General features: G+C 44.5%; 1 protein-coding gene and 1 long non-coding RNA gene across 6 annotated transcripts in view; one reads left to right on the forward strand and one right to left on the reverse strand.

The window, feature by feature from the left end:
- Window positions 1-10975: 10975 nt before the first annotated feature.
- Window positions 10976-27000, reverse strand: part of AMOT (angiomotin) — a 71906-nt gene continuing 55881 nt past the window's right edge. For all 5 annotated transcript variants that reach the window (XM_082208244.1, XM_082208243.1, XM_082208245.1 and 2 more), the window contains 7 exons: window positions 26279-26424; window positions 20757-20906; window positions 18826-19016; window positions 17878-18000; window positions 15198-15430; window positions 14292-14528; window positions 10976-13950 (listed from right to left, as the gene is read on the reverse strand). In XM_082208244.1, the coding sequence (XP_082064370.1) occupies window positions 13850-13950; window positions 14292-14528; window positions 15198-15430; window positions 17878-18000; window positions 18826-19016; window positions 20757-20906; window positions 26279-26424 (1181 nt within the window). In that variant the 3' untranslated portion in view covers window positions 10976-13849. The remainder of the gene's footprint in view (window positions 13951-14291; window positions 14529-15197; window positions 15431-17877; window positions 18001-18825; window positions 19017-20756; window positions 20907-26278; window positions 26425-27000) is intronic.
- LOC309524010 lies at window positions 15437-19769 on the forward strand. Its single transcript, XR_014215745.1, has 2 exons — window positions 15437-15696; window positions 19107-19769. It is a non-coding gene; the product is annotated as an uncharacterized lncRNA (long non-coding RNA).

The raw sequence follows: 27000 nt of genomic DNA on the forward strand, positions 1-27000 counted from the left end.
TGCATATAGTTAAAATCTGAGTACTGTATACATCTGTCCTTCACAAATCCCATGTTGGAAGCCTTATCTATATCTATATCTACATCCATTTCCTTTGCTTTAATCTACATAGATTAGATACTAGAGCACAGTTTGAAGCATCTGCTGTCCTTCCTTGCACTGACAGGCTAGCTTTCCTCTGCTAAGCTCAATTCTGCAAATGCAAGCTCTCATCAGGTAATATGTAGTACAGTTTTGTTCTGAAAACATTTGCTGGGTCCTTTCCCTTCAAAACTTGTAGGGGTGGGATGATAAGGATCGATCTCCTAAATATACTTTGGGTCCTACTATCATAAGCAGAAAGTGTGTGCCATAAAGTGATGTGGATTTTCAAAAAAACACAAAAAAGCACCCTCCACTGCCCTAAATCAGTTGAGTTTTTAGTGTACAGTGGTACCTCGGGTTACAAACGCTTCAGGTTACAGACTCTGCTAACCCAGAAATAGTACCTCGGGTTAAGAACTTTGCTTCAGGATAAGAACAGAAATTGCGCAGTGGCAGCAGCGGGAGGCCCCATTAGCTAAAGTGGTGCTTCAGGTTAAGAACAGTTTCAGGTTAAGAATGGACCTCCGGAACGAATTAAATTCTTAACCCGCGGTACCACTGTAATATATTTGGGGTAAAATCTGTTTGGAAAAATTAGCTAATTTTCCTTCTGTAAAATGGGTGACCTATTGCCTCAAGTGGGGGTTAAAGGAGTGATCCACCTCGCTCATCTTTGCCTTGTCATCTTCGTCCTGTTTCAAACTGCTAGTCTCCACGCTGTTCAGCATTTCTATTTGTGCATAGCACGTAAAGTGGTCCCTAGAAGCTCACAAGTACAGCAACTGCTAGCCAGGCTTAAGTACTATTATTTACTTACATTTTTTTACATTTATACACCACCTTTTCCTCCAAGGTGGCTTTCATGATTTTCCCCATCCCACATTAGTTTTCCCACAACAATCCTGTGAAGTAGGTTCAGCTAAAAGGTAGTGACTGAACCAAGGACACACAATGAGCTTCATGGCTGAGTGGGGATTTGAACCCTGCTCTCCCAGGTCCACCCCTCTAACTCAGGGGTAGTCAACCTTTTTTTTTACCTAGCACCCACTAATGCATCTTTCTTGATGGTAAAATTTCCTTACTGCCCACCAGTGCTCGATAGAAGGAGGATTCAGCTTGTGCCGTAGAACCCCCTACTGCCCACCTAGAATCCTGAAATGCCCACTAGTGGGCGGTAGGGACCAGGTTGACAACCCCTGCTCTAACCACAATCCCACATCGGCTCTCAGATTTGCCTCCCACCCTTTCCAAAAAAAAGCCAGGGCAGCAAACATCGAATGTTGCAGCCATGACTACCATATTGGCCTCACTACCCCCCCCCCCAATTCCAACCGTGAAAAGTTAAAGTGTGGCTTATATTCGCAACTTTATGGTATTCAGCCAGGAGCGCAGTGAAGCGTCGCCCTCCCCACGTGCAGTCCCCTGTCCTCTCCCCCAAGGCCAGGAAGGGAGAGAGCGAGGAAGAGGAAAGGCCGCCAGCAACGCAGCGTGGCTCCCCACCCCCATATGCAGCCAGGAGCAGCAAGGAAGGGAGTGGCTTATATTCGGGTACCGTATTTTTCGCCCCATAGGGCGCACCGGCCCATAGGGCGCACCTAGGTTTTTTTTTTTGGGGGGGGAAATAAAGAAAAAAATTATCCCTCCCCCTGGCGCGGGGCTGGGGCAGGGGAAGCCCGAGCTTCCCCCGACCCCAGCCCCCAGAACAGGCTGCTATCCGCAAGCCTAGGGAGCCCGCGGGAAGTTGCGCCGGTCTCCCCAGGCTTGCGGATATCTGCCCGAAGTGTGCACCCCAGGTTTCGGGATGCAGGCAGCTCTCTGCAAGTCATGGGAGCCCGGCGCGACTTCCCACCGGGCTCCCACAGCTTGCGGAGAGCTGCCTGAAGCCCGGGGTGCACACCGACCCCTCTCGCTCTCCAGGTTTCAGCGAAAGCCTGCATTCGCTCCATAGGATGCACACACATTTCCCCTTCATTTTTTGAGGGGGAAAAGTGCATCCTATAGGGCGAAAAATACGGTAATTTTTCTTTTCCCCTCTCCAATTTTAAAGGTGTGGCTTATATTCGGGCCAATACGGTATCTTAATTTGACCTCAACACTATTTTTGCAGCTGGGCAGGCACACACACACGCACACCAAAGTAGCAAGTTTAAAAATGAGGTTATGCTGTAGGTCGGGGTAGGCAACCTAAGGCCCGGCAGCCGGATGCAGCCCAATCGCTTTCTCAATCCGGCCCTCGGACGGTCTGGGAATCAGCATGTTTTTACATGAGTAGAATGTGTCCTTTTATTTAAAATGCATCTCTGGATTATTTATGGGGCATAGGAATTTGTTCATTTCCCCCAAAAAATATAGTCCAGCCCCCCACAAGGTCAGAGGGATGGTGGACCGGCCCACAGCTGATAAGTTTGCTGATCCCTGCTGTAGGTGATTCAATGTAGGATCTCACTATTTCGCTGTAGAACTAGATGAGACCATGCAAAGCCATGATCAATAAAATGTCTGTCCCTCTGCCCATCTATGGTGAGACATTAAGCTTCCAGGCAAAGGTTGGAAGTGAGATGGATTTCCAGAATGTTAAACAACTTTGATATTTAAGACAGCTTCATTCCTTTTTGCATTTCCAGACAGCACCCAGACCTGCACCAGATTGCCAAAAAGATTGATGAGCTGAGCCCACCATGGCCAACCACAGAACACAAGCATGGACACCCTCAATCTGCTTCCTGCTGATCATCCCCTCACAACCTCTCTGCCAAGAGTCACATTCCTGAAACATTCAGCCAACAATCAGTGTAGCAACAAGAGGGGAGATGGGGGAAAACAGGAAAGGACCGAGCACCTCTGAAGTCTGCTCTGGCTTGCACAAACCAGCTGCCAAAGGAATTTTTCTCTGGATCTGACTGGTCAGCCTGACCTTAACCCTGAGCCCTTGGGCTCTTGGCCAGTCTTGTTCCACTGTTAAGGAAGGGAGGCTAAAACTGTCTTGGATGCCTGGGCTGTTTGTAATGCACAGGAATGGGTGATGAAGACTCTGGCAGCCTCTGCCTGTTATGGGGAGGCAAGGCAGACAGATGTTGCTCAGCAGTAGAGCATCTACGTGGCCTGAAGAGACTCCCAGTTTCAATCCCTGGAATCTCCAGGTAGGAGTAGGAGAAGACTCCTGCCTGAAACTCTGAAGAGCCATTGCTGGTCCATGTCATCGATATTGAGCCAGATGGACCAATGGTCTGATTGCATATAAGGCAGCTTCCTATGCACCTTAACACACTGGCTGCCTTGGAGAGGAGCAGGACAGGCAGGCTAATCAGGTGTAGAAGCCAGAAGGGCAAGCAGACCTGCCCAAGGACATGCTCCAGGAGCCTGAGAGCACAGAGTCCTAAGGGCTGGAGGCATACATTCAAGCACCTCCCAGTTCCAGGGAGACTTGGAGGGTCTGGAATTGGAACAACAGGTGATTCAGATTCTCCATGGATTGCCATTTGCTCCAATTCAGTGGTAAAGAGTGAGGTTTTGCAGGACAAAATGGGAAGAAAAAGAAAAAGTAATTGGACACAACGCTTTAAAGTGTGGGACTGTGCCTAGAAACACAGCAAGAAAAGAAAATCAGGGTGAGCCCTGAGACTAATGGGGAGGGCTAATCACCCCTGGGACTGGTTGGAAGTAAGTAGGGAGGTGGGCTTGTAGGAATCAAGACTCGGGGAGATGGGGCAGTGCCTCATTTGCCCCGATGCACCAGCCTCCAGTCGTGTAGTGGTGAATTCAAAAGTGCACGGTCCATTCATGACAGCCATGGACACACACTTTTCTAAAATAATACAACTGTTTAAGATTATACAGTAATCTTATCATACAATCTTATAATCTTAAATAAATCAAGAATCTTAAATCCTGGTGTTGACACAATGTTTTCGTATTATATATTTTGTGTTTTTTATATTGTAATTGTGTGTTGTGAACCGCCCTGAGATCTACAGATAAAGGGTGGTATGCAGATTTAATAAATCGAATCATCAACGTCACTGACCTAAGGCAATCCCCTAACAGTTGGTACAGAATTCTGCTGCTATCCAATATCCCTTTGTGCCAGTCCCCATAGTGCAGCCAAGCTTTATTACTACAGTAAAAGCTGAATCCTACAGATACCGGTACTTATATGATGTTTCAAATGACACTGTCTGCCCCTGGGGGGCAGTGAGGTTACCTGGGAGTGGGGGTCACTAAGAGTCAAGGGGCTGGCAGGGGAGCACTGGAGGGGTACAGTATGATTGCATACTATGCACATTAAACTTTAAGCAGTTGCAAACACACACATGGAAGGCAGGGAGCTTGCAATAGGGTTGCCATATTTCGAACAGTGAAAATCTGAATAGAAAAGTTGTTCAGCTTTCTCTTTTTTTGGTTTGCCCAAAGTTGTGAAAGTTTTCTTGTGAAAGTGAAAAGCGCACCTGTATTTTGGAATTGTTACATTTTGCAAATAGGGTGCCAAAGTGTCATAATGACTAATTGGAAAATAACCATACCATGGACAAAATTTCCTTATTGTGGCCAGATTATTCTGTCACTCAATATCATATATGCACTGTCTAATTAAATTATTGGCTTTACTGAAGTCCAGTATTAATAACTGTTGTGGTGATAAACCAGAAAAGTAAAGCTTTTGGTTGACAATTTTAGTCCAAGCGCTCTCATGACAAGCTTGTGATACTAAGGGTAGTAGACCAGTGGGGTTTAAATTTAGACGAAGCCAATAATTAAATGTCCTACGCCAAATCTGTAATTAAACAGAGGGGAGGTTAGCCTCTAAGCACAATGAAGTATTTGGAACACAGGATGGAACAGAATTCTGTAGATCCAAGGTGAGGGCCTGTCCAAATCTGAGCCCCATATAATAACTCTGCTAGGGGTTTAGTTTTAAGGGCTTCAAGTGCTGATGGTATGTGATTGCCACCTTTTGTATGGAAAATGTGTGTCAGAATTTTGGCACTTTGGGACGCTTTTTGCTTTGCATATTTCTGAAGTCCTCCCCATGACCCTGTTGCCTGGAAAATAAGGCCGAAGTATTTTAAGACTTTAACTTGCTCAATCAACTGATTATACCATCTATGGGTCCTATAGTTTCTTGAAAACACCATGACTTTAGTATTCTTGTAATTTACAGCCAGCTGTTTTCTTCGGCAGTAAGCCAACTGCAGTATTCTGGATATGACATATTGACATATGGTTACCAGATGTCCCCGTTTCCTGGGGACAGTCCCCACATCAGTCCCCTGACAAAATCCATCTATTTACCATATTTTTTGCTCTATAAGACACACTTTTCCCCTCCTAAAAAGTAAGGGGAAATGTGTGTGCGTCTTATGGAGCAAATGCAGGCTGCGCAGCTATTCCAGAAGCCAGAACAGCAAGAGGGCCTCTTCAGGGCACAGGGAGCCTTCATCCCACTGCTCTGAAGAGGCTGCGCAGCTATCCCCGAAGCCAGAACAACGATCCTTCTCACTGTTCTGGCTTCTGGGATTCAGATTTTTTTTTTCTTGTTTTCCTCCTCCAAAAACTAGGTGCGTCTTATGGTCTGGTGCATCTTATAGAGCGAAAAATACGGTAGTAGGAAGTTGAAAAGTGTCCCTGGATTCATTGAAAAAAAATCTGGTAACCTTAGCATATGGCAACCCTAGTTTATGAGCTCTTTTTGCACAGAGTTTATCTGTTATGGAAAGAGCTTTTCAGCTCTCTGCCTTGCTTACCAGGCAAGGCCCACTCAGTGTGTGGACTCTGAGATATTGCACGCTGTCATGCTGAGAGGGCTCAAAATGCAGAGAGCTCAAAAGCTCATTTTGCACCTGGTAAGCCAAGCAGACCCAATGCAAAAAGGCCCTCTCAGCATGCAGGTTACAGAAGGGTAAAGATGCTCCCATATGGATTGTTCAAGTATGTGTTCTTGTAGACACATGGAAATCTTGGAATTGATTCCCTGTGTAAGATGCAATCATACTCCTAAAAGATCAAAAGATTTTAAAAAGCTGGTATCACTGGATCATGTTCATCAATTGTTTTGAATTACCTAAACAAAATAGTTCTAATGGATTTTGATTAATGGAAATGGTTGTTCCAGCTTAGGTTCATGGCTCTCACAAGCCACTCTTGAATTCCTATATTGATTATTTAGGAACGTTACTATTTTGGAACTAAGTCTAGTTTCACTGACTATGCAACTTTTTCTGAATGCTGTATAGAAAAGCACATGAATCTTACCTTTGGAGAGTTTGTAAGTAAACCACTTTTAACTTACAAAACTTGTGGTATTTTTCTTTGCTAGGGGAAGAGGGGAACCTTGGAATTCACAAGGGGATATTTTAAAGGTCTAATATTCTATATTTCCCTACTATACTGCATATTTTTTTACTTTAAATCTCTGTAGTTCTCACACCAAAAAATACTTGCTCCAAACTTGGATCTTGGCACCCAATAATTCTCCTTTTTGTGTACAGGCGACTCCCCATTTATGCATGCTCTATTTGCACATGACCATGCACACAAGTGGTGCTGGGAGCCTGGAAGTGAAACCTGGAAATGGGGAGCACCCTGGAAAGTTCTCCTGGCTTGTCCCAGGGCCCAAAGAGGATGTCCCATAAATGTGTTTGAGATCTGCTTTAAAACAACAACAACAACAAAACCCTGTTGCTCTTCACTGCTGTGAGTTTTGTTTTTAGGCTGCATTTTGCCCTATCTTTAGTTGTGTTTTAGTTGTGTCTTGCTTTGTACAGTGGTACCTCGGGTTAAGTACTTAATTCGTTCCGGAGGTCCGTACTTAACCTGAAACTGTTCTTAACACCGGAGCACAATTTCTGTTCTCATCCTGAAGCAAAGTTCTTAACCTGAAGCACTATTTCTGGGTTAGCGGAGTCTGTAACCTGAATTGTATGTAACCTGAAGCATATGTAACCTGAGGTACCACTGTACTGTGTGTCAGTTTGGTGCCTTTGTGTACTTTTGTAGAAAGGTTAGGTACGTATGTTCATACATCCACAGATAAATGCATGTGGCTGAAAGCTTAGCAGTTCAATCTCCATGAGGTTGGGCAAGACTTCAGACTCTGGAAAAGAGCAGCTGCCAGTCAGTGTAGACAATATTGAGCTAAATGAACCTCTGATTCACTATACAGCAGCTTCCATCATAGCCAAGTTCAATTTTAAAATAGGTTTACATGGATAAGACAAGGCACTAGAAATTGCCTTGATTTTTAAAGTAGCTTATCTTTTTAAACAGCCAAAATCCTTTCATGGGTCATGTTTTATTGCAGAGAATTTCGATGACAGATGTGTACAGAATGTTATTGCACGCCAAAGTTATGTTTCTTCTTATCATCAATATTGTGGTGGTGGACTTTCCTCTAGCTGCAAGCTGGAATCTAACGCACAGGATGTTTTGGTTGCCCCATGAATGTTTCAGGAAAGATTTAGATTTAGGTTTCTCATCTCTGCCAAAAAGGAGTCAGCAAACATTTCCCTAAGCAGCAGCTGCATCCTTGAGAGGAAAAGGGATCCTGTTTCAGAGCTTTGGCCCAGGGCGATATGTGAGCCACAAAGCTGTGTGGGACTCACCTGCCCTACATCTTGACAGCCTGTTTTTGCAGGGAAGGTAAAGGTAAAGGTACCCCTGCCCGTACGGGCCAGTCGTGTCCGACTCTAGGGTTGTGCGCCCATCTCACTTAAGAGGCCGGGGGCCAGCGCTGTCCGGAGACACTTCCGGGTCACGTGGCCAGCGTGATGAAGCTGCAGCTGGCGAGCCAGCACCAGGCAGCACATGGAAACGCCGTTTACCTTCCCTCTATAAAGCGGTACCTATTTACTTGCACTTAGGGGTGCTTTCGAACTGCTAGGTGGGCAGGAGCTGGGACCGAAAGACGGGAGCTCACCCCGCTGCGGGGATTCAAACCGCTGACCATGCGATCGGCAAGTCCTAGGCACTGAGGTTTTACCCACAGTGCCACCCGCGTCCCTTTTGCAGGGAAAGGGAGGTGCAAAAGTTGAAGGTCCGCTGTCATCTTGGGAGTTAGAGCTTGTTTCAGTAAACCACACACTGGGCCAGCCTGCTCCATTATAACTATTTCTGCTGTGTGAATGTTCATTTTGCCCCTATCCCAATGCAAAAATGCTTTGTGTAGTGATCATCCCCGCAACCAAAGAGATGTAGAGGCAAGGTGAGCTGTGTGGTCTCTGTTTAGCCCATGTCAATGAGGAAAAGGAACTTAGCCCTTCTATTGTGCCTCTTGCACAATTAAAGTGCTCTAGTAAAGGTAAAGGACCCCTGACCGTTAAGTCCAGTCTGACTGGGGTTGTGGCGCTCATCTCACTTTACAGGCCGAGGGAGCTGGCGTTTGTCCAGACAGTTTTTCCAGGTCATGTGGCCAGCATGACTAAGCCGTTTACCTTCCTACTGGAACGGTACCTACCCTTGCGGGGATTCGAACTACCGACCTTCTGATCGGCAAGCCCAAGAAGCTCAGTGGTTTAGACCACAGCACCACCCACATCCCTCTACAAAGCTACTATTGAGACCAGCCTTCCAGAAATACTGGCGTGTTGCTGATGATTTGAACAATTCCCATCACCCTGGACTACCTAGCTGTAGTGATTGATGGAAGTTGTAGTCCAATCATCTAGAAAGCACCACATAATGAAAAACTGATTTAGACATTCTCTAATGACAAACACTGAGGGAAGTGGGTGGCGCTGTGAGTTAAACCACAGAGCCTAGGTCTTGCCGATCAGAAGGTTGGCGGTTTGAATCCCCGTGACGGGGTGAGCTCCCGTTGCTCAGTCCCTGCTCCTGCCCACCTAGCAGTTCAAAAGCTTGCCAAAGTGCAAGTAGATAAATAGGTATCGCTCCGGCGGGAAGGTAAACGGTGTTTCCGTGCATTGGTCTGGTTCGCCAGAAGCGGCTTAGTCATGCTGGCCACATGACCCGGAAGCTGTACGCCAGCTCCCTTGGCCAGTAAAGCGAGATGAGCGCTGCAACCCCAGAGTCGGCCACGACTGGACCTAATGGTCAGGGGTCCCTTTACCTTTACCTTTAATGAGAAACACATACATCAGCTGGCAGGAGGTTGGTGCAATTGTAAGTCAGCAAAATTCTGTTCTTATAATTTAAATGGCTAAAAATTGTAGTTTGCTCTGGCCCACTTCCACAGCTACTACAGGTACCATGACAACCATTCCACATTTGTAGGAACTCGTCCTTTTGTGTGGCAGCACCTACACTTTGGAACTCCCTGCCTATTGACATCAGGCAGGAGCCTTCACTGTATTCCTTTTTGGTGCCTGCTAAAAACATTTTTAGACAAGCTTAAAAAGTTGGTGCAAGCTTTAATCTGTTTTTAGTCTATTGTTATTTTAACTTTTTGAAAGGCTTACATTGTTATTCATTATTCCCTGGGTTCCCCCCCCCCCAAGCCGGAGCTAAAATCAGGTGGGCACCATTGCCATTATAAGAGAATGAGAGAGGTGTTCACGGCGAGTTCCAGCACCTCTTTTTCTAAAAAAATAGCACTGGTTCTTCCTGTTGATAAAGTTTATTATTTTATCTTTTTTTGTAAACGGCTTTGAGGGCTCCCCCCCTTTACAATTAAATGGTGTAAAAAATATATGAAACGAAAGATAAATAATTGTTTATTCTGACCTGCTGTGGGGCAGAGCTTAAGCCCCGCTTGCTCTGCCAGCAAAAAGGGAGAGATTATTGGAATGGGGTGAGCAGCAACCTGGGCAATCCAGGTTGCCAACTTACCCAAGTCAGGCCACAAGAGTGAGTGAAGTCAAAGTGGGTAAGAATCAACCAGGCAACATAAAAGGTGACTTAACCAATTTCTAGCAGTTAAGAGCCTTGCTCTGTTGGCCACCGTTAAATCAATACAAGAGAGGTGGTGGTCACCCCACTGCCAATTTTGTGTGTCAGTGGTTAGGCTTGCCGGCGTTTTTTCTCCTTTGATTTTAGGCAAATAGCTAGAAATTAAAAAGGCAAGATTTCCTGACACTAAAATGCATGAAGAGGCGAAAGTGTCATCTGACACAATTTGGGCCGGGCACTACTAAAGGCACAACAGCCCTGTCAGGAAAAACACAAACAACAATGGCTGCTTGCGGGGTGAGGGGGGGACAGAGTGGGCCTTTTGCATTGATCCCTGAGAACACGCTGAGGTTTGTTGTGTTACCTTTCTCAGTATGCAACTAACCTTTGCAGATATTGTTGGGCAGACCAATGGGCATGGCGGCTGGGAGATGGAGTCCAACAACTGGAGTTAAGAGCCACTGTGATGTAGTGGTGAGAGCAGTAATGGCCCTCTATATGTTAGGTGTAGTCAAAACATCTGCAGGCCACCACATCGCCTACCCCTGGGTTAGAACACTGGACTAGGCCAGTGTTTCCTAAACCTGGGTCTCCAGCTGGTTTTTGGACTACAATTGCCATCATCCCTGACCCCTGGTCCTGCTAGTTAGGGATGATGGGAGTTGTAGTCCAAAAAGTTTGGGAAACACTGGACTAGGCCCTTGGAGTCCTCTGTTCAAATCCTGAGAGCCTCAAGTTAGCCACCCCTGTTGCAAATGCAGTGGTACCTCAGGTTACATATGCTTCAGACTCTGCTAACCCAGAAATAGTACCTCAGGTTAAGAACTTTGCTTTAGGATGAAAACAGAAATCACATGGAAGTGGTGGGGCGGCAGCAGCAGGAGGCCCCATTAGCTAAAGTGGTGCTTCAGGTTAAGAACAGTTTCAGGTCAAGAACGGACCACTGGAACAAATTAAGTATATAACCAGAGGTACCACTGTGTTTCCACCATCTAAACACTGATGTGGATACTGAAAAAGTAGAAGCGATATAAACGGTCTGAAGCAAACATATTTGCAGAAACAATTTTATTTTCTCCATAAATACAGTACAGGTACACTTTGTCATGAGGTTTACAGTCTAGACATAAAAAATAATAACACACACGTTCCTATACTGGTGCAGGAGAAGAAATATATATAGAGAGAAAGAGGCACCAAGCGAAGACATTCAACATGTTCAGAGCTCTGCAAATTCCCTCCTTCCAACAGACTGGAGACACAAGATGTTGGTAACACCCCTACAACCAGTTCCTGAATCATCTGGTCTAATGGGTCTGTTCCCAGTGGGAAGAAGTTGCAGGAAAGACCCCCGGAGTGTTGCGATCAGGTTGGTGGGAACGCAACACCTGCTGGTTTGCTTTCAGAATCCTAGGATTGGACGTGACCCTAAGGGTCATCTAGTCCACCCCCCTGCAGCGCGTAAGAAAAACTACAAAGCCTTCCTCTATACAATCTACACATAGTCTTCCCCGCTGGTGCCTTCAAGATGTTTAGAACTACTACTGTCCCCCCTCCCCACTGGCCATGCCGGCTGGGGAAGATGGGAGATGTGGTGTTCCCAGCTGGGGAAGACTCATCTACAGCATAGCTTCTATTACCCGAGTTTGTGTTAAAACTCTTAGTCTAACGTTTGGTTCAAGCACAAAGGTTATCAGTTTTATATTGTCTTGCCTCTTGTCCAGTACCAATAAATTTTACAGAGGAAAGGAGAAGCAGAAGAAGGAGCGTTGCGCAGCATAACTTCTTCTAAGTAGTGTCAACTTCCAACTTAATTCCACAGCAGGCCAAAAGTTACATGCGAGGAAAACAAATTTTCCTAATTACCAGGCAGATTCCCAAAGTCCCATAATTAACATAATGAAAAGAGTGGGTGACTAGTGGAAAACTTCACTTGCTTGCACAAAACTCCCAGCTGCTATGAGACTAATTTGCAGCAGCAGCAGAGTTGCAAAAAATAAAAAAATCAGCAGATTCAGGATGTCCCCAAATGTGCATAGAGAAATCTCCTCCTACCCAGCCTGGCACAATATTTTAGGGACGAACCTGCAGCCCTCCAGAACTCCTTCTGCTGGCCTGGGGTGAGTACACTCTCAAATAATTATATGGTATAAGATCACTTGCTTTGTTCCTGTTAAAGGGAAATTATCCTGAAGTTCAAAAGGCACCATAGGACACAATGGATTCTTTACTTTTCTTTATGCCATTTTAGATCTTTATCTTCTGAAGATGCTAAGGAGAGGTTGCATGCAACATGCTCTCTCACCTACCAGAGGATGGGAGGCACCTGGATAAAGGAGACTAGACTCACGCTCAGAAGGCACTTCCCTTTGGACACAACTTAACTCACAGTTTACATTTTGTTCAAGGGTTCCTTCTGTTGCCTCTGAATGACATAATCTAGTTACTCCTCCACTTTTGCTCATTTCTCTAATATACGTAACTTTGGGATCTGTGCTGGCAGTTGTTAAAAACATGTACAATAGAAACACATTCATTTTTCAAACTTTTAAATGCATGTTTGAAATCGATCCCTGCAAAGTTTGCTACCTAGTGCTGCAATATTTATGTCAGCTCCCAAGAAACAAAATAATGCAAGTTACAGGTATGTGTCTATATGTATGGGTATGAAAACCTGAAACCTTAGGTATGAATCTATTATAATTTCTAAATGTGTGCAGAAGATTAATGAGAGTTTTCAGGAAAATGCAAGGTTTTCAACTTACAGGGTTGCTTTACTTTATTTAGAAAAGGACCCCAGTGTAACTATTATCTTGAGTAAGGCACTACATTCTTACATCAAAATATACAATTATTTTAAGAGAAAAAGCTGCTAACTTCTGGAATGAATCGATTATAGTCGAAGAAGGCATGTGGAAGAGGCAAAAATATGGTTTAGGGAAAATTCCCCAGCATGGCCACACAGAAAATCAAGTTTCTGTCTGGTGACACACCCTGCCACTTGCTTAGTTTAGCAGTAACTCCAGTCAAGCCAGCTGAATGGCTGCAGTTTAAACGGAACAGAACAGCAGAACAACATGGAGAAAAGGCTCACAGCTTGTTCACTGAAATCCTGAATGGGATGCATTATTCCTCATCCTGCTGCAAGGGTAGGAAGCCCTTTGACATATATGAAATAAACAGAAAACTCCCCTTACATCTTGGGGCATCTAACAAAAGGACAGAATGATATGAACAATAAGATCTATTTTTAAAAAAACAAAATAACGAGTGCAGGCACATTGTGGAAATCAACTTATTTTTTTCTAGTCCTGGAATGTTCTGTGAAAACGGACACTCTCATAAGGAGGGCAAGGAACGTGAAAAAATGTCGTCCCACCCTTTGGAGTCCCATACGTACAATGGTTCTCAGGGACCCCTGAATATTTGGGACACTTAAACGACACTCAAAAGTGACAGCACCATGTAATCATCTGGCAAAAAGAGAAACCTGGGAAGTAACAGGCTTTGTAAAAAGGCATTATGGACGTCAACGTCTAAATAAGGTCCTTACTTTCCTTACAACACAGGGTTGTTGTTTTTAATAACAAAAAAAAAATACTGACATTTCAAAAATTTAGTGCATTTAGGAGCTTGGTTTAATTTTTATCCAGATGCTATCAGATCCAGTATTTTTAAAGAAACAGAAAGAAGGTATGGGAAAGAACCTTCTTAAAAAAAAAAACCCCAGACCTACTTTAATAATTTTGGAACAAAATATAAGTTAACCTGCCCATACCTTTGAGAAAATATATATATATATACAAAACAGCAGAAAGCTCTGGCTTCCTTTACTATGATCTGCTTAAAAAAAGAAAGAAAAGGGTTTCACAGGGGGAGGGGTACAGAGACACTTCTTGCTAGTCTGCTTCAGCTTTCGATTTCTTCAGATGAGATACTCCACCATTTCCGCATCGTTGAGGTCCTGCCCCAAATTCTGAGCTGGGTTCTTCCTTTCTAGAGTGTTGGAATGGAAAACTGGTGTATCTATAAAGCAAGAGAAGGAAATAAGTTTAAAAGGTGGCGATGGGTGTGTGACTGTACATTTCTAGGGGTGGTAGCCTATTGACAACTATATACTTTTCCAGCTCTTGTTTCCACCTAGCAAAATGCCTTCCATCTAGGGCCGCAATCTTTAAGTGATTTAATTGGTGAGATCAGCTGTTCCCCAACCTTGTGCCCTCCAAGTATTTTAGACGGCAACTCCCATCATCCCCAGCCAGTATGGTCCCTGGGCAGAATGTCACTTTAACTCATTGAAAGCTTTTAAATTATTGTTGTTCATTATTCTTAAGTCCTGGCTCAGCCAAGGGGAAAGTCCTCATTACCTGCTTTGTCCGAAGTGTAGGTCAGATTCATAGCAGGGAGCCTCCCCTGCACAGGAGGCAAAGCAGAGGAGGAAGAGGAGGCGGAGACCTTGCTTTGCTCACTTCCCCGGTCCGTCTGAGTGCTACAGTCTCGGCTGCCGGTCTTGGAGTGCGCAAACAGCAGTGGAGGGGAGGGGAGGATGGGCGAAGGAGTGGAAGGAATGGATTCGGAGCGGCATTCTGTTCCCAGCAGAACACCTGAAAGGGAGAAAAAGGACAAAGCAGTTGCACACCAGATGCATGATGACAGCTTCGTCTTATATTCTGCTCCTTGGGAGCATCCCACAGCACCCAGTCTGTTAAGACAATGTAGAGTTTTTTAATAATAAAAAAGAGCCAAGAGCCTTACTAAAGTATGCATTCCAGAGGGTCACAACACAAACACACACTTCCAACAGTACAACCTTAGGCAAGTGATTATAATGGAACAGACAGAAGTACAGAGTGGGAAAAGATGTGTTTGTTTGTTTGTGCTGCTGTGCATGTGTTTCACTGATGGCAGTCATGCTCCTCACTGCCCAAAGCAGGAAGATGTGTCCACCCCACCCCCTGCCGCAGGTGTGTGGTATTTGAGCCTGGTGTCAACATACTGGCACCAGAGAGAGAAAATTCCAGTGATTGTTCAAATACAACGATAAATCAAGGGGTGGTGGTGACATCGTCATATCAAGACGGCAGTTTGAGTTGACTCTCCGTCACTTCCATGGGGACAATTTCTAAAAAATACATACCCCCGATGTCAAAATTAAATTCTACCTAAGGACAGGGCCGGTCCTGCTAGGCAGGATTTGATCTCTGGTCAACTGGACTGCTCAGAGCCCATGTATGATTTGTGAAAACACACACACAAACACATGTGTAAATCACCTAAGCTGCCCTTCCAGCTCTTGTCCTCCCTCTTATCTTCCAGAATGGGTGTGCTGCTCAGTGTTGAAGAATGGGAGAGCAAGCCTGAGCCAGTGTTGGAGATGGACATCAGGGATTTCGCTGGCCTCATGGAAGACAGCTGGTCAGTCTTGCTGGCCTCTTTCCTGGACCGCTGCTGGAGCACCTTGATCATGGCATCCTTCTCAATGATTTGAGCATGGAGGGTCTTGATCCTAGGACAGGGCAAAAGGACAGTCATCAATATATCAGTGATCCTGGGGCTTTTTCTGACTGCATCCCTCTTCCCAAATATTAAGAAAACTAGGCAGAGTTCATGGGTCTGTCAATAGGATGCTTGACAGCCCATGGGCTCTCACGAAGGAGCTGAGGGATGTCCTGCTACACTCAAGAAGACCCCAGATAATTTGTGCAGGACAGCCTACACCAAGCCTGGTGTTGATGGGACTTCAGGTCCAAGAAACCATCAGGAGGGCACCAGGTTGGCAAGACTTTTCTTTAAATAATTTTTATTGTTTTGTAAATATACAGTGGTGCCTCGCAAGACGAAATTAATTCGTTCCGCAAGTTTTTTCTTCTTGCGAGTTTTTCGTCTTGCGAAGCACGGTTTCCCATAGGAATGCATTGAAAATCAATTAATGCGTTCCTATGGAAACCGCTTGCCAGGCTGGCGGTGCGGAGAAGGGCTTTTCTCCCCACCGCAAGCCTTCAGGACAGGTACGGGAACAGAGGGGAAGGGGCGCAGCGCTTCTCCTCTATTCCCGGGGCTTGCGGTGGGAGGAGGGTTTTTCCTCCCCACCGCCAACATTCAGAACAGCATTCTGAATGTTGGCGGTGGGAAGGAAAACCCTCCTCCCACCGCAAGTCTTCAGGACAGCCTTCTGAAGGCTGGCGGTGGGGCGGAGAGACCTCCTCCTGCCGCCAGCCTTCGGAGCAGCCTTCCAACGGCTGGTGGTGGGGCAGAGAGCCCTCCTCCCGCCGCCAGGCTTCGGAGCATCCTTCCGAAGCCTGGCGGCGGGAGGAGGTCTTTCCGCCCCACCGCCAGACTTTGGAGCAGGCTTCCGAAGGCTGGCGGCGGGAGGAGGTCTCTCCGCCCCACCGCCAGCCTTCGGAGGAGGTCCGAGGACAGTGGGGAAGACGCGCTGCGCTTCCCCGCTGTCCCGGAGATTTCCCTATGGGCTTTCGTCTTGCGAAGGAAGCCCATAGGGAAATTCGTTTTCCGAAGCACCTTCAAAATGGAAAACCCTTTCGTCTAGCGGGTTTTCCGTCTTGCGAGGCGTTCGTCTTGCGGGGTACCACTGTAAAAGGTATAATTTTATCACCACAAACAAGAAAAATCTAACTAACGTGGAAACAGAAATTCAATCCCCCTTCCAAATAACATAAACATTCTTGATCCTGAAATGGTATGTTAACTACTCTCAGTGTCCTTTATTCATCCATAGAGATAAATAACTACAAAGTATCAGTTTATTAATATGTGTATGAAAATCGTAAAAAAACAACCAACCACTTAATTCCTAGGAAAAAGGAATATTAAAACAACAATTGTATGTTAAAGAACTGATTATTAATAAGCCAAAAAGATAAGAGATAAATAAATAGATGAGAGAACAAATAGGAACAGGAATAATCAGATTATCATTTTAAATTAATATAAGCATTCATCAACTAACGCTTAAATTTCACGTGTTACAAATTTATGCACAATGTGAAGGTGGCTGAATTTAATTAACGCTGGTATAAATATAATTGGCAAGATATGTCTGAAGCTCAGTGGGGTTTCTAATCGGGACAAGAGAAAGAAGAGCCAGAGAAACTATAAAGGTGCTTGAAAATGAAGCATTTTTTAATACAAAAAAAATCACATTCCAAGAGGAGACTTGCTAGGCAGTGTTCAGACATGGTTCAAAGCAATTCAATTTGATGCTGGACACAAAAGATGTTTGCATGGAAGGAGGAACCAAGAAATATCTAGATTTTACACTGTTATAGTTGCAACACAGCATTTGTTCCACATTTGTAAGAACTCACACTTTGGAACTCCCTGCCTCTTGACATAAGGCAGGTGCATTTTTGTATTTTTTTTTCAGCACCTGCTAAAAAGATTTTTGTTTAGGCAAGCCTATCCAGATATGCAGAATGCTGAAATGTGATTTAAACTAGCTTATCATTTATTTTAATTGTGTTTTTTTAATGGTTTGAACACCTGTTTTTAACTGATAATCTTAATTTTTTTTGTTCTTTTTGTAAACTGGTTTGAGATTTGTTTGTTTTTACAATTTAGTATAGAAATTTTATGGGAGGGAGGGGAGTTGGGTATGTATGCGCGCACACGTCAAAGAAGTTATGCTCCTCTTCCATGGACCAAGTTATCCAATCCTGGGAGTGGATGAGCCACCTGGCTAGCCAGAATCTCTTCCTCTGGTGTTGTACTACTAAGCCTGCTTGTGTTAAGTATCATTTCCACAAAAAAGGTTTTCTGCAATCCTATGGATTGTGCAGCATATCAGTTTTGACTCCAGGAAAAAGGGTGTGTGTGTGTGTGTGTGTGTGTGTGTGTGTGTGTGTAGAGAAGAAACGTTTCCTATCCTGATTAATTATGTATTTAAAAACTGATATGAAAGAACAGCACAAGAAAAATGTTCAAGCTGCAGTTTACCTTCCCTCCATGTCTAGGCATCTCCTGTTAGCCATCAGGATCTCCTCCTCTTCCTTCTGAATGCGAGCTTCAAGAGAGGTGTCATAACTGGCATTGGGCGAGTGGCTGATGACAGTGGTGTCCCTGAAAAACAAGCAGGACTAGTAGCTGGGCAGCATGTTAGCAGGATCCCTACCCAACAGAACCCATTGCAGCGGAGCTCCTGTGTGTAACCAGTGGAGCTGAACCTCATCCAAATGCAGTGGCGTAGCGTGGGGGGTGCAGGGGGGCCCGGCCGCACCGGGCGCAACATCTGGGGGTTAGGGTTAGGGGGCACAAATCCACGGGTTAGGGGGCGCAAATTACTTGCCTTGCCCCGGGTACTGACAACCCACGCTACGCCACTGTCCAAATGCTAGCCAAACTCCTGTATCGGAAGAATCTCATGTTGCCACACAACGCAAGGTTTCGGTGGCTGAAGGATTGAGTTTTATTGAGAAATTTAGAAATTCTAGCCCTTGTGGTTGTATGAAAAAGCACACAAACTTTTATTAGAAGCCAGGTTCATAATAATGAGATCCTGGAGGTCGACCACTCTTTTTTTCTTTTTCTTTTTAAATATGTTTTACTAAGAGTATAACAGCGAATTAAAGTAAATAAGAACAAAAGGGGCAAAAAAAAAACCTTTTAAAACATTTTTAAAAGCAGTGGAAAACAACACTTTCTCTAAAGGAGTGGGTAAGCAGCTTCTGCATCCTTTGCTGTCGTCTGAGGCTCAGGTGACCTCAGTGGCTTCCATCAGAATATGCTTCGGCTCTTGAAACAGACACACCTTACTTGCACATCAGTCTACGGAGCCATACTCCATGAATGAAATGAAATGAATAAATAAAAACACTGTGGGGATGTGGGCTCTATAGATACTATTTCCTCTCCCCCGGTTTCTGTACTATCAACTCCACTTCCTACCTCTGGGCAGCAACTGTAGCTGCGGCATCCAATGCAAACTGCCTCATGACGCTTTCTTCCAGGTACTTCTGTTCCCACTTTGTCATGTCTGCTTCCAGGGCAAGAATCCGCTCCTCCTTTTCCCGCAGGAGCTCCATAAGTGCTGTGGCGTTGTATTCAGAGACACTGGCCGGCTGAGAAGTCCCCTGGCGCTGATGATAAAACAAGCCAATAAGCTGCTTAGAATGAAGGCTGCTGCCGTATCAGAAATCCCCACTGAACACGTTATTTTTTTGTTTCAGGATAAATATTCGTTGAAAAGTGCGAACATAATACAAAGGGAAAGAATACAATGAACTGAAAATGTAAGCCAAGAGGGCCTTATTGGTGGCTACTCCTAGACTCTGGAACTCCCTTCTCAGAGAAGGCAGACTAGCTCCCTCCTTGTTGTCTTTCCACTGGCAGGTGAAAACTGTTTTATTCTGACAGTCTCTTGGGGACTGACTGTGCTGTCTTTACCAATAGACCTGTCTTTATATTGCTTTAATTCTATTACAGTTTAATTATTTTTAAACTATCATCTTTCATGTTTTTAGCCTTCCGCATGTTATCAGAGTTGTTTTAATTCATGTAAGCTGGCTTTTCCAGTCTGGGGAAAAGGTGGGATATAAATAAAGATAAAGAAAAACCATGGGACATCATAGCCTGTACAGTGCAGCTCCAGAAGGGATAATAAGGCATTGATTCATACAAATATACCATTTAGAAGTATTGAAGAAATGCAAATATAAAAGTGTTCTCCACCTGCAAGCTCCGTCATTATGGAAAGTAAAGGTTATTTAAAATCATAGGTGTGTCACACATTTGCCTACGCCAGGGACACTGAGCAACTGTCCCACTGATCACATTATTATTACACTTGCTAACTCTGTGGCTTCCTGGAGAATAAAGTCTGATTCACCTAAGTCAGCCAAATGTTGGATTGCTTGGCAAGTTTGAAGTGTGCTAATTATCAGTTGTGGGACCAAGCCGTTCTGTGGGTCACTTGGACAGAACAGTTTTTATCCCCTAGTAAGAAAAATGCACACATCTCACTGAAAACCACGCAGTGGGACAACCTGACAACTGTTCAGCTGGAAGCTCTGCTTTGACACACACTAAATTCATTACATAACAGAGGCACTTTATGAACAGTGCAGGAAGCAGCAGAAGGAAAGGCGCCTGTGATGTGTCTCCTAACAGAAAACAAACGCTCACTCTTGAGTCGCTAACTAGGGTCAGTGGCACAGTGTCTGCTCCACATGCAGAAGGTCCTGGGTTCTATCCCATTTCCAGGTAGGGCTGGGAAAGATTCCCTGCCTGAAATGCTGGAGAGCTGCTGCCAGTCAATGTAAACAATACTGAGCTAGAGGGACGAAGCAGCTGACATGGTGTTAGGGTTAGGTTCCTGTGTGTGTTCACCTCCTTTCAAAAAAGCAGTCGGTTAAATAAGTTTCACTAGGGCTTTTTAAAAACCAGAAGCCCAGCTAATCCTCCTCCTATTATTTATACCCTGCCCATTTGGCTGGGTTGCCCCAGCCACTCTAGGTGGCTCCCAGCAGAATATTAAAAACATTATAAAAGATCAAACATTAAAAACTTCCCTAAACAGGGCTGCCTTCAGATGTGCTCTGAAAGTCAGATAGTTGTTTATTTCTCTGATATCTGCTGGGAGGGCGTTCCACAGGGCAGGCGCCACTACCGAGAAGGCCCTCTGCCTGGTTCCCTGTAACTTTGCTTCTCGCAGTGAGGGAACTGCCAGAAGGCCCTTGGAGCTGGTGTCTGGGCTGAACGATGGAGGTGGAGACGCTCCTTCAGGTTTACTGGGCCAAGGCCGTTTAGGGCTTTAAAGGGCAGCACCAACACTTTCAATACTCAGTTGGAAGGTGGAGTTCTGCTTAAGATCCTCTTACCTGCTGCATCCGGAGGGATTCGAGTTCCCTCTCCAGCCGTGTCCGCAGTCGGTGTTCCAGCTGTTCGCGCTTCTCGCAGGCTGCCTGCAGCTGAACCAAGGCCTGCTGCATTTTCTCCACCTTCTCAACATAAACCTGCTTCTTCTTCAACTAAAAGAAAAAAAGGGTGGGGGGAGTGTAGGTGGTGAAGCTCCTTCAGCATCCAGAAGCATCACAGCACCTGCTAGCTCCAGCAAGCCTTCGTCAAGAGCAGCAACCCAGATCCCCCCTCCCCCCAGTCATCCCAAAAGCACAGCAGGGGGAGGGCAGCAACCACCCTTTTGCTGTCTCCCCCAATCAGGGGAAGGGCTGTAGCGCAGTGGTAAGGCACTGCATGCAGGACATTATAAGAACACAAGAAGAGCCAGCTGGGTCAGGTCAAAGGCCCAGGACTCTGTTCTCACACCCACTGACCAGCTGGAGAGTTTGCAAGGTGGTTTGGACTACAGTTCCCATCATCCCCAGCCAGGACAGTCCTATGTTGGTGGGGTTGGTGATGGGAACACAGCTATCCTATCTGGGGCTGATGAGAATTGCAGTCCAAAACATCATTAATAATGATGATCACCACCAAGAGGTCCCAGAGCAGATGACAACAATTCAAACAATTTAGTATGGCAGCACCTGCACTTTGGAACTCCCTGCCTATTGACACCAGGCAGGCGCCTTCACAGTGCTTTTTGGCACATGCTAAACATTATTATTCAGATAGGCCTACCCTGAAAATTCTAAATTATGAGTGGTGATTTTTTGTATTGCTAATTTAATTGTTTTATCTTTTTTGTAAACTGATGTTCATTGCGGATACACTTTTAATTGATCAAACCCTTCTTAAACCAACTAAAGTAACTGATTCGAGCCAGCTAAACATCACAGGCCTCTCCAAGAGCAGAAATAATTTTGCTTCAAGGAGATGCCTGCTATGGCTGAAAAGTATTTCATCAGCCAAGTGCTTTGGTCCAGCATTACTTCTCTCTCCTCATTCCAAATCTTTTTATTGATTTTGCATTAATATACATTAAATGGACACAATAATATCCATACAAAGAAAAAATGCTAAAGTCTCCCACTGCCTCCTTTATATTCTATTGCATGATCATCACTCGTGTTTGTTTAGTATCTATTTTTGCCATTTCTACAACAGGGATCTTATGCATCAAATCATTATAGTCTCCGAAACCTGAAGGAGAAAGGACACGCACAAACATAACTTTAACAAAGGGAAAGCAATCAGGAAGCCAGATCTGTACTGATGCAGCCAACGCATTCTGGATACATACGTAATGAATAGCCACCAACTGGCATAGAAAGTTTCCGGTTTCTTTTCCCCCTTCAATAATGCTACGTCTTGAGTTATTTTCTCTGCAAGTGCTATTCTCCATACACTCTTATTTCTCTTATATGTTCTTTCTCTTGTACGTATGTACTTCCTTATCTTTTGATTAGAGAATAAACCTGTATTCTGAATGGGAGGGTTTTGAGCATTGCTGAGTTGTTGCACAGAACCTTTGAAAACCAGACGTCACGAAGCGCCACCGTGCCTCAACAGCAACTCAAGCCAAACCCATCTGGTCAGTTCTTTCCCACTTTCTGTTTGCTTATTTTAAAATAAGTTATAACCCTCAAAGAGCACCTCTGGAAAATTACTCACAGACCAAAATGGAGTGTTTTTGTTTTTTTAAAACAGTTTAAAAACAACCCAGCAATTTCTGTGGCACTGCATATGCATGGACCCTTGAAACACACACACACACAGACTATAGACAGACATGTTATATCTATGGTGTCCTAGTCATAGAGTGTTGCACTAAGACCTGGGAATCCAGGGTTCAGTTCCCCACAATTAGCTATGAAGCTCACTGGGTGACCTTGGGGCAAATCACTGCCTTTCAGCCTAACCTACCTCACCGGGTTGTTGTGCAGATTAAATGGGGTAGATTAAATGGGGGAGAGCCGTGTATGCCACCTTGAGCTCCTTGGAGGGAACGTTGGGATAGAAATGCAATAAATGGTGGAAAAGATGAGTAAAATGAATATTCTTGGGTGAGCACATCAACCATATTGCACTTGAGGCGGGGAGTAAAATAATCACACACACACACACTGCAAAAACCCCCAAAGCCTTCACAGAAACTGGAATTTGATCTGGTGATATCCCCCCCCCCCAGCACTTCCAAGAGAAGGAATAGCGGACTGACCTTCTCTATCAGTTCCGCTGACAGAAGATAACTATGTGGTGATTGATGATAGTAAGACAGATGGTCTGACTATTAAATCATTTTGGGAGATAAGAGTGATCAAATAGGAGAAACCTCAAATGCTTTGATCAAGGCTGTTCTCTGCTTCCTGCACCTGGGGGCTTGGATGGGTGACAGAATGAGACAGCAAGCTGAGGAGCTGACACTGTGCCCAAACGCCACGTAACAACCCTCTGAGGGTAAGAAAACCCGCATCCTCTCTTTCTTAAATACTTCTGGGACAAAAAAAATGCAAATTACAGAGATTTCTCTGCTGATTAAAATTTACAATCAGAAAACTTGTAACAGCCACTTCCTGTCTCTAAGAACAAAGGGGAAACTGGTGGTGGCAATTAATGGAGGTAAAGTTAATATTAAAGAAAAAACTTAGTTGATATTTACCAATAATAATAATAATCTGGGACTTCGGACTTTGGTGGGGGAAAAGAAAAGAATGATTCTGAGAGGCTTTGACTTAAAAGAAATACTGTTTAACAGAAAGTGGAGAAGATGGAAGTTATCATGGACTGGCTGATTATTTCTTTTAAATGTAATTGGCAAATGGAAAATTGGAAGCCCGTTTTATCTATCTTTAATCTTTTCTTTCTTTCTTTCTTTCTTTCTTTCTTTCTTTCTTTCTCTCTCTCTCTCTCTCTCTCTGTTTCTTCTTTTTATTTTTTCTTTGGAATCCTATGCTTGGGGCCTTTGTTAAGGTCCAGGGAATTAAGTATTCATGTGGGTGGTGGATGGTTCATGGAGGACCCTGGGTGGGTGGGAGGCAGGGAAGTGTTGTCCCTCCTCCCAGGGTGAGTGGCTGGGAGGAGAAAGGAAGGATCCCAGGTGAGAGATGAGAGGGACTGAAATGTTGGGGGGGGGGGGGCTGATAATTGCCTTTGGGAGAGGAATCTATATTCTACTTGTTCTGCTTGTAGTTAATAGTAGCGGCTATCTTATTGTATTGTGAAAAACTTTAATAAAAATCTTCTTTTTTATTTTAAGAAATTTGATGAAAGAAACGGAATTCTTATCTTCCCATATAACAAAGGGAAAAAAGCTTGGCTACAACAACTGCAGACTATTGGAGAAAACCAAAATTTGAAAAGTATACTTTGAACAAATACTATTAGCAGCTTGGATTTGATCACCACAATAGTTATTAAGCGGAAAGAAAGCAAATTAGAAAACCATGGCCATATTATCCCTGTTGATGCTGATCAAAGAACCTTCCCTTATTTTCAAAAATTCTTTTGGTACATATTCTGCATAGTGACCCAAAGCACAAGATGTCTTCCCAGCGGGTCAAAAATTCCAAGCAATCATTCAGCCATAACTCTAGAGCTGCCACAGTTTGGGAATGAGTCCCAAGACGCTTGGCAATGTTTTTCTCGTAACAGAGATGAAACCTTCTCCAGCTCCTATTAAAATCTGGGTGAGAGAAGACTTCCAGGGCGCAGACACAGAAAACAACCCCTCTCTTCAAAGGAGATGGGAAGACAACCAAGGAAGCTTTAAAAGGGGATTAGGGCAAATTCATGGAGGAGGAGAGGGCTACCAGCAACAATGGCTGTGCTCTGCCTCTACAGCTGTAGGCAGCAATGCTTCTGAGTATCTGGAATGCTTCTGAGTTGCTGGAAACTGCAGGAGTAGGGAGTGGTCTTGTGCCTGAATCCTGTGTGCTGGTTTCCCGCAGGCAACTGTTTAGGAGAACAGGATGCTGTACTAGGTGGGCCACGGGTCTGATCCAGCAGGTTTTTACATTTTTAATGCAGCTGCTCTGAAATCAGATAATCTAGCAGCTGCGACCATCCTCCAACATGTGTACTGAAAACACAATAGCACCAGCATTCCATTGCATGAGGGTTTCTTTCTTTTATTTTACAGCCTTGCTCACCCTGGTGACCCCAAGATACCCTGGACCACAACAGCCACCAGTCCCTGGCCAGCCCAGTTCCCCCACCTGCACAATGAGCTCATGTAGCCCACCCCATCTACAAGCCCCCCACCCCCCTTTGCTACTTTTGGAAGCATGCAAAGAAAAAAAAACAGAGAAAGGAGGAGAGCACAGTTCCCCATTTTATTCCCCACATACCCAGCTGCGCAAAGACTGAAATCCCGCTGTCTCAGACGGACTGAAGAATAAGCATGCCACCGTCCAATTTTGTTATCTGGGCATCAGGAATGAAGCCACCCCACCCTACTTTATTTCCAAAAGCGAGCTCAGAGGCCCAACTGGACTTGCATAAAAACAGCCTTCACAATACTATGCCCAATCATCCTCTTAAAAAGGAGTCTGGAAAAGGTTAAGCAAGCAAGGAGAGTCAAGGGAGCAAGAAAAGCGAAGAAGCAGCGTGCACAACACACACACACACCAATTATCTACATGTGCCAAGAACACCACTTGGCAAAATCCTTCCTCTTTTGTAAGGCTAGATTGGAAATTATTTACAATTACGGGCTCAGAAATGTGGACTAAGCACACAAAGGATCTGGCCAAACCACTATAACAGCTTGATAACCAGTCGGTGCTAAAATCATAGGCCTAGTTCTCCTTTTCAGAACTCAAACACCCTTCACACAATGGTGTTTTGGAAAATTACAGTAAAAAAGAAAAGGGCAAGTCTTTTAGAGATTTTAGTTTCCTTAATAATGCTCAGTGAGTGTTTGAAGAAAGGGGGTCAAGCTGGCATCCTTAAGGACATTCCATTCTCACTGCCTTTTAGCAGTGCAGATCCTATAAGTTTAACTGATGCTCATTCATGGAAAAGCATCCACATTAATTTGCAAGAGGAATGAAAAGCACCAACCTGGCCCTTCGCAAGAGCTTTAAGCACAAATGCTGGTTGGGATCTCACTTATTTGAGATGAAAGCAGTGGAGGTTTTCCTTTTCAAAATGTTTTGTTTTTAAGACCAATTTCCAAACTTTCTAAACTCTCCAAGGGACCTTTGCAGATATGACTAAACTGAGAAATACAGCTTTAACTATATTCTTTCATGACTCTCTTGAGATAGATGAAAAAAGCTTTTGTGCTGCCCCCAGGACATTATATGATGGGCATCTGGATAATTTGTATGGATTAATAAGAATCATTTATGCTACTGCGCAACTTGATATGACTTTCTTTGCTTTTCCGTTAAAAGTGAATGTAGATGACAGGATGCAAACACAAAAGTGTGAAACAAGAAACAGACTGAACACGTGACGAGAACCTCCAGCAGCTCCTCTGCGCTGGGGAATGGGGCCTTACCTCTTCTTCCAGTTTCACCACTTTGGCCTGAGCATTGTTCAAAGCCTGGTCGCGAATTTCAATGTGCCTCCGCTGTTCCTCATTAGCAGAGCGAACTCCAGCTAGCTCAATCTCTAGCTTCTCCTTCTCCCTCTGGGTTTCTTTGTCTGTCCGAATAAAAGGGGAGTGGAAGGAAAACTTTTTAAGAAAATGGGCAGAAGGGCAAGGAGAAAGATTGAGTGGTCTTCTGGGAAATCCATTTAAAATCTCTGTTTCTTTTAAAATGCGTATCACCCTTCTTCATTCTACCTTTCCTCCAAGGAGTGCAAGGCAGTTGGCATGGTTCCCCCCTGAAACTTTTATCCCTACTACAACCATGTGACAGGCTGTGACACTGGTGGATCTCAAGTTCTAGTAAAAAAACAAATTACGATTCTGCAAGCCTGATGTTTGTCCACCTGTATTTTATATATTAACAGCCTCAAAAATCGTAGGTCTTGCAGCAGATGTCGAATTCAGTGCCTCACTGTGTACAGAAAAGGACAATATACAGCTAGCAGGAGTGATTTCACAAACCTAATTTCCAGGAAGATTATCTGACTGCTTTGGTCAAGTCCAGCCTTCGTGCCATTCCTTAGCTACATGAACTACACAGTGGAGTTTGCTACAAATGAGACAGACAACACCCATGCAAACATAGATCCTAACTGTGCAATTCCTTGTTCGTATTAAGGAAAGTCAAT

This window comes from Podarcis vaucheri (genome assembly GCF_965113315.1).
Source record: "Podarcis vaucheri genome assembly, chromosome: Z".
NCBI lineage: Eukaryota > Metazoa > Chordata > Lepidosauria > Squamata > Lacertidae > Podarcis > Podarcis vaucheri.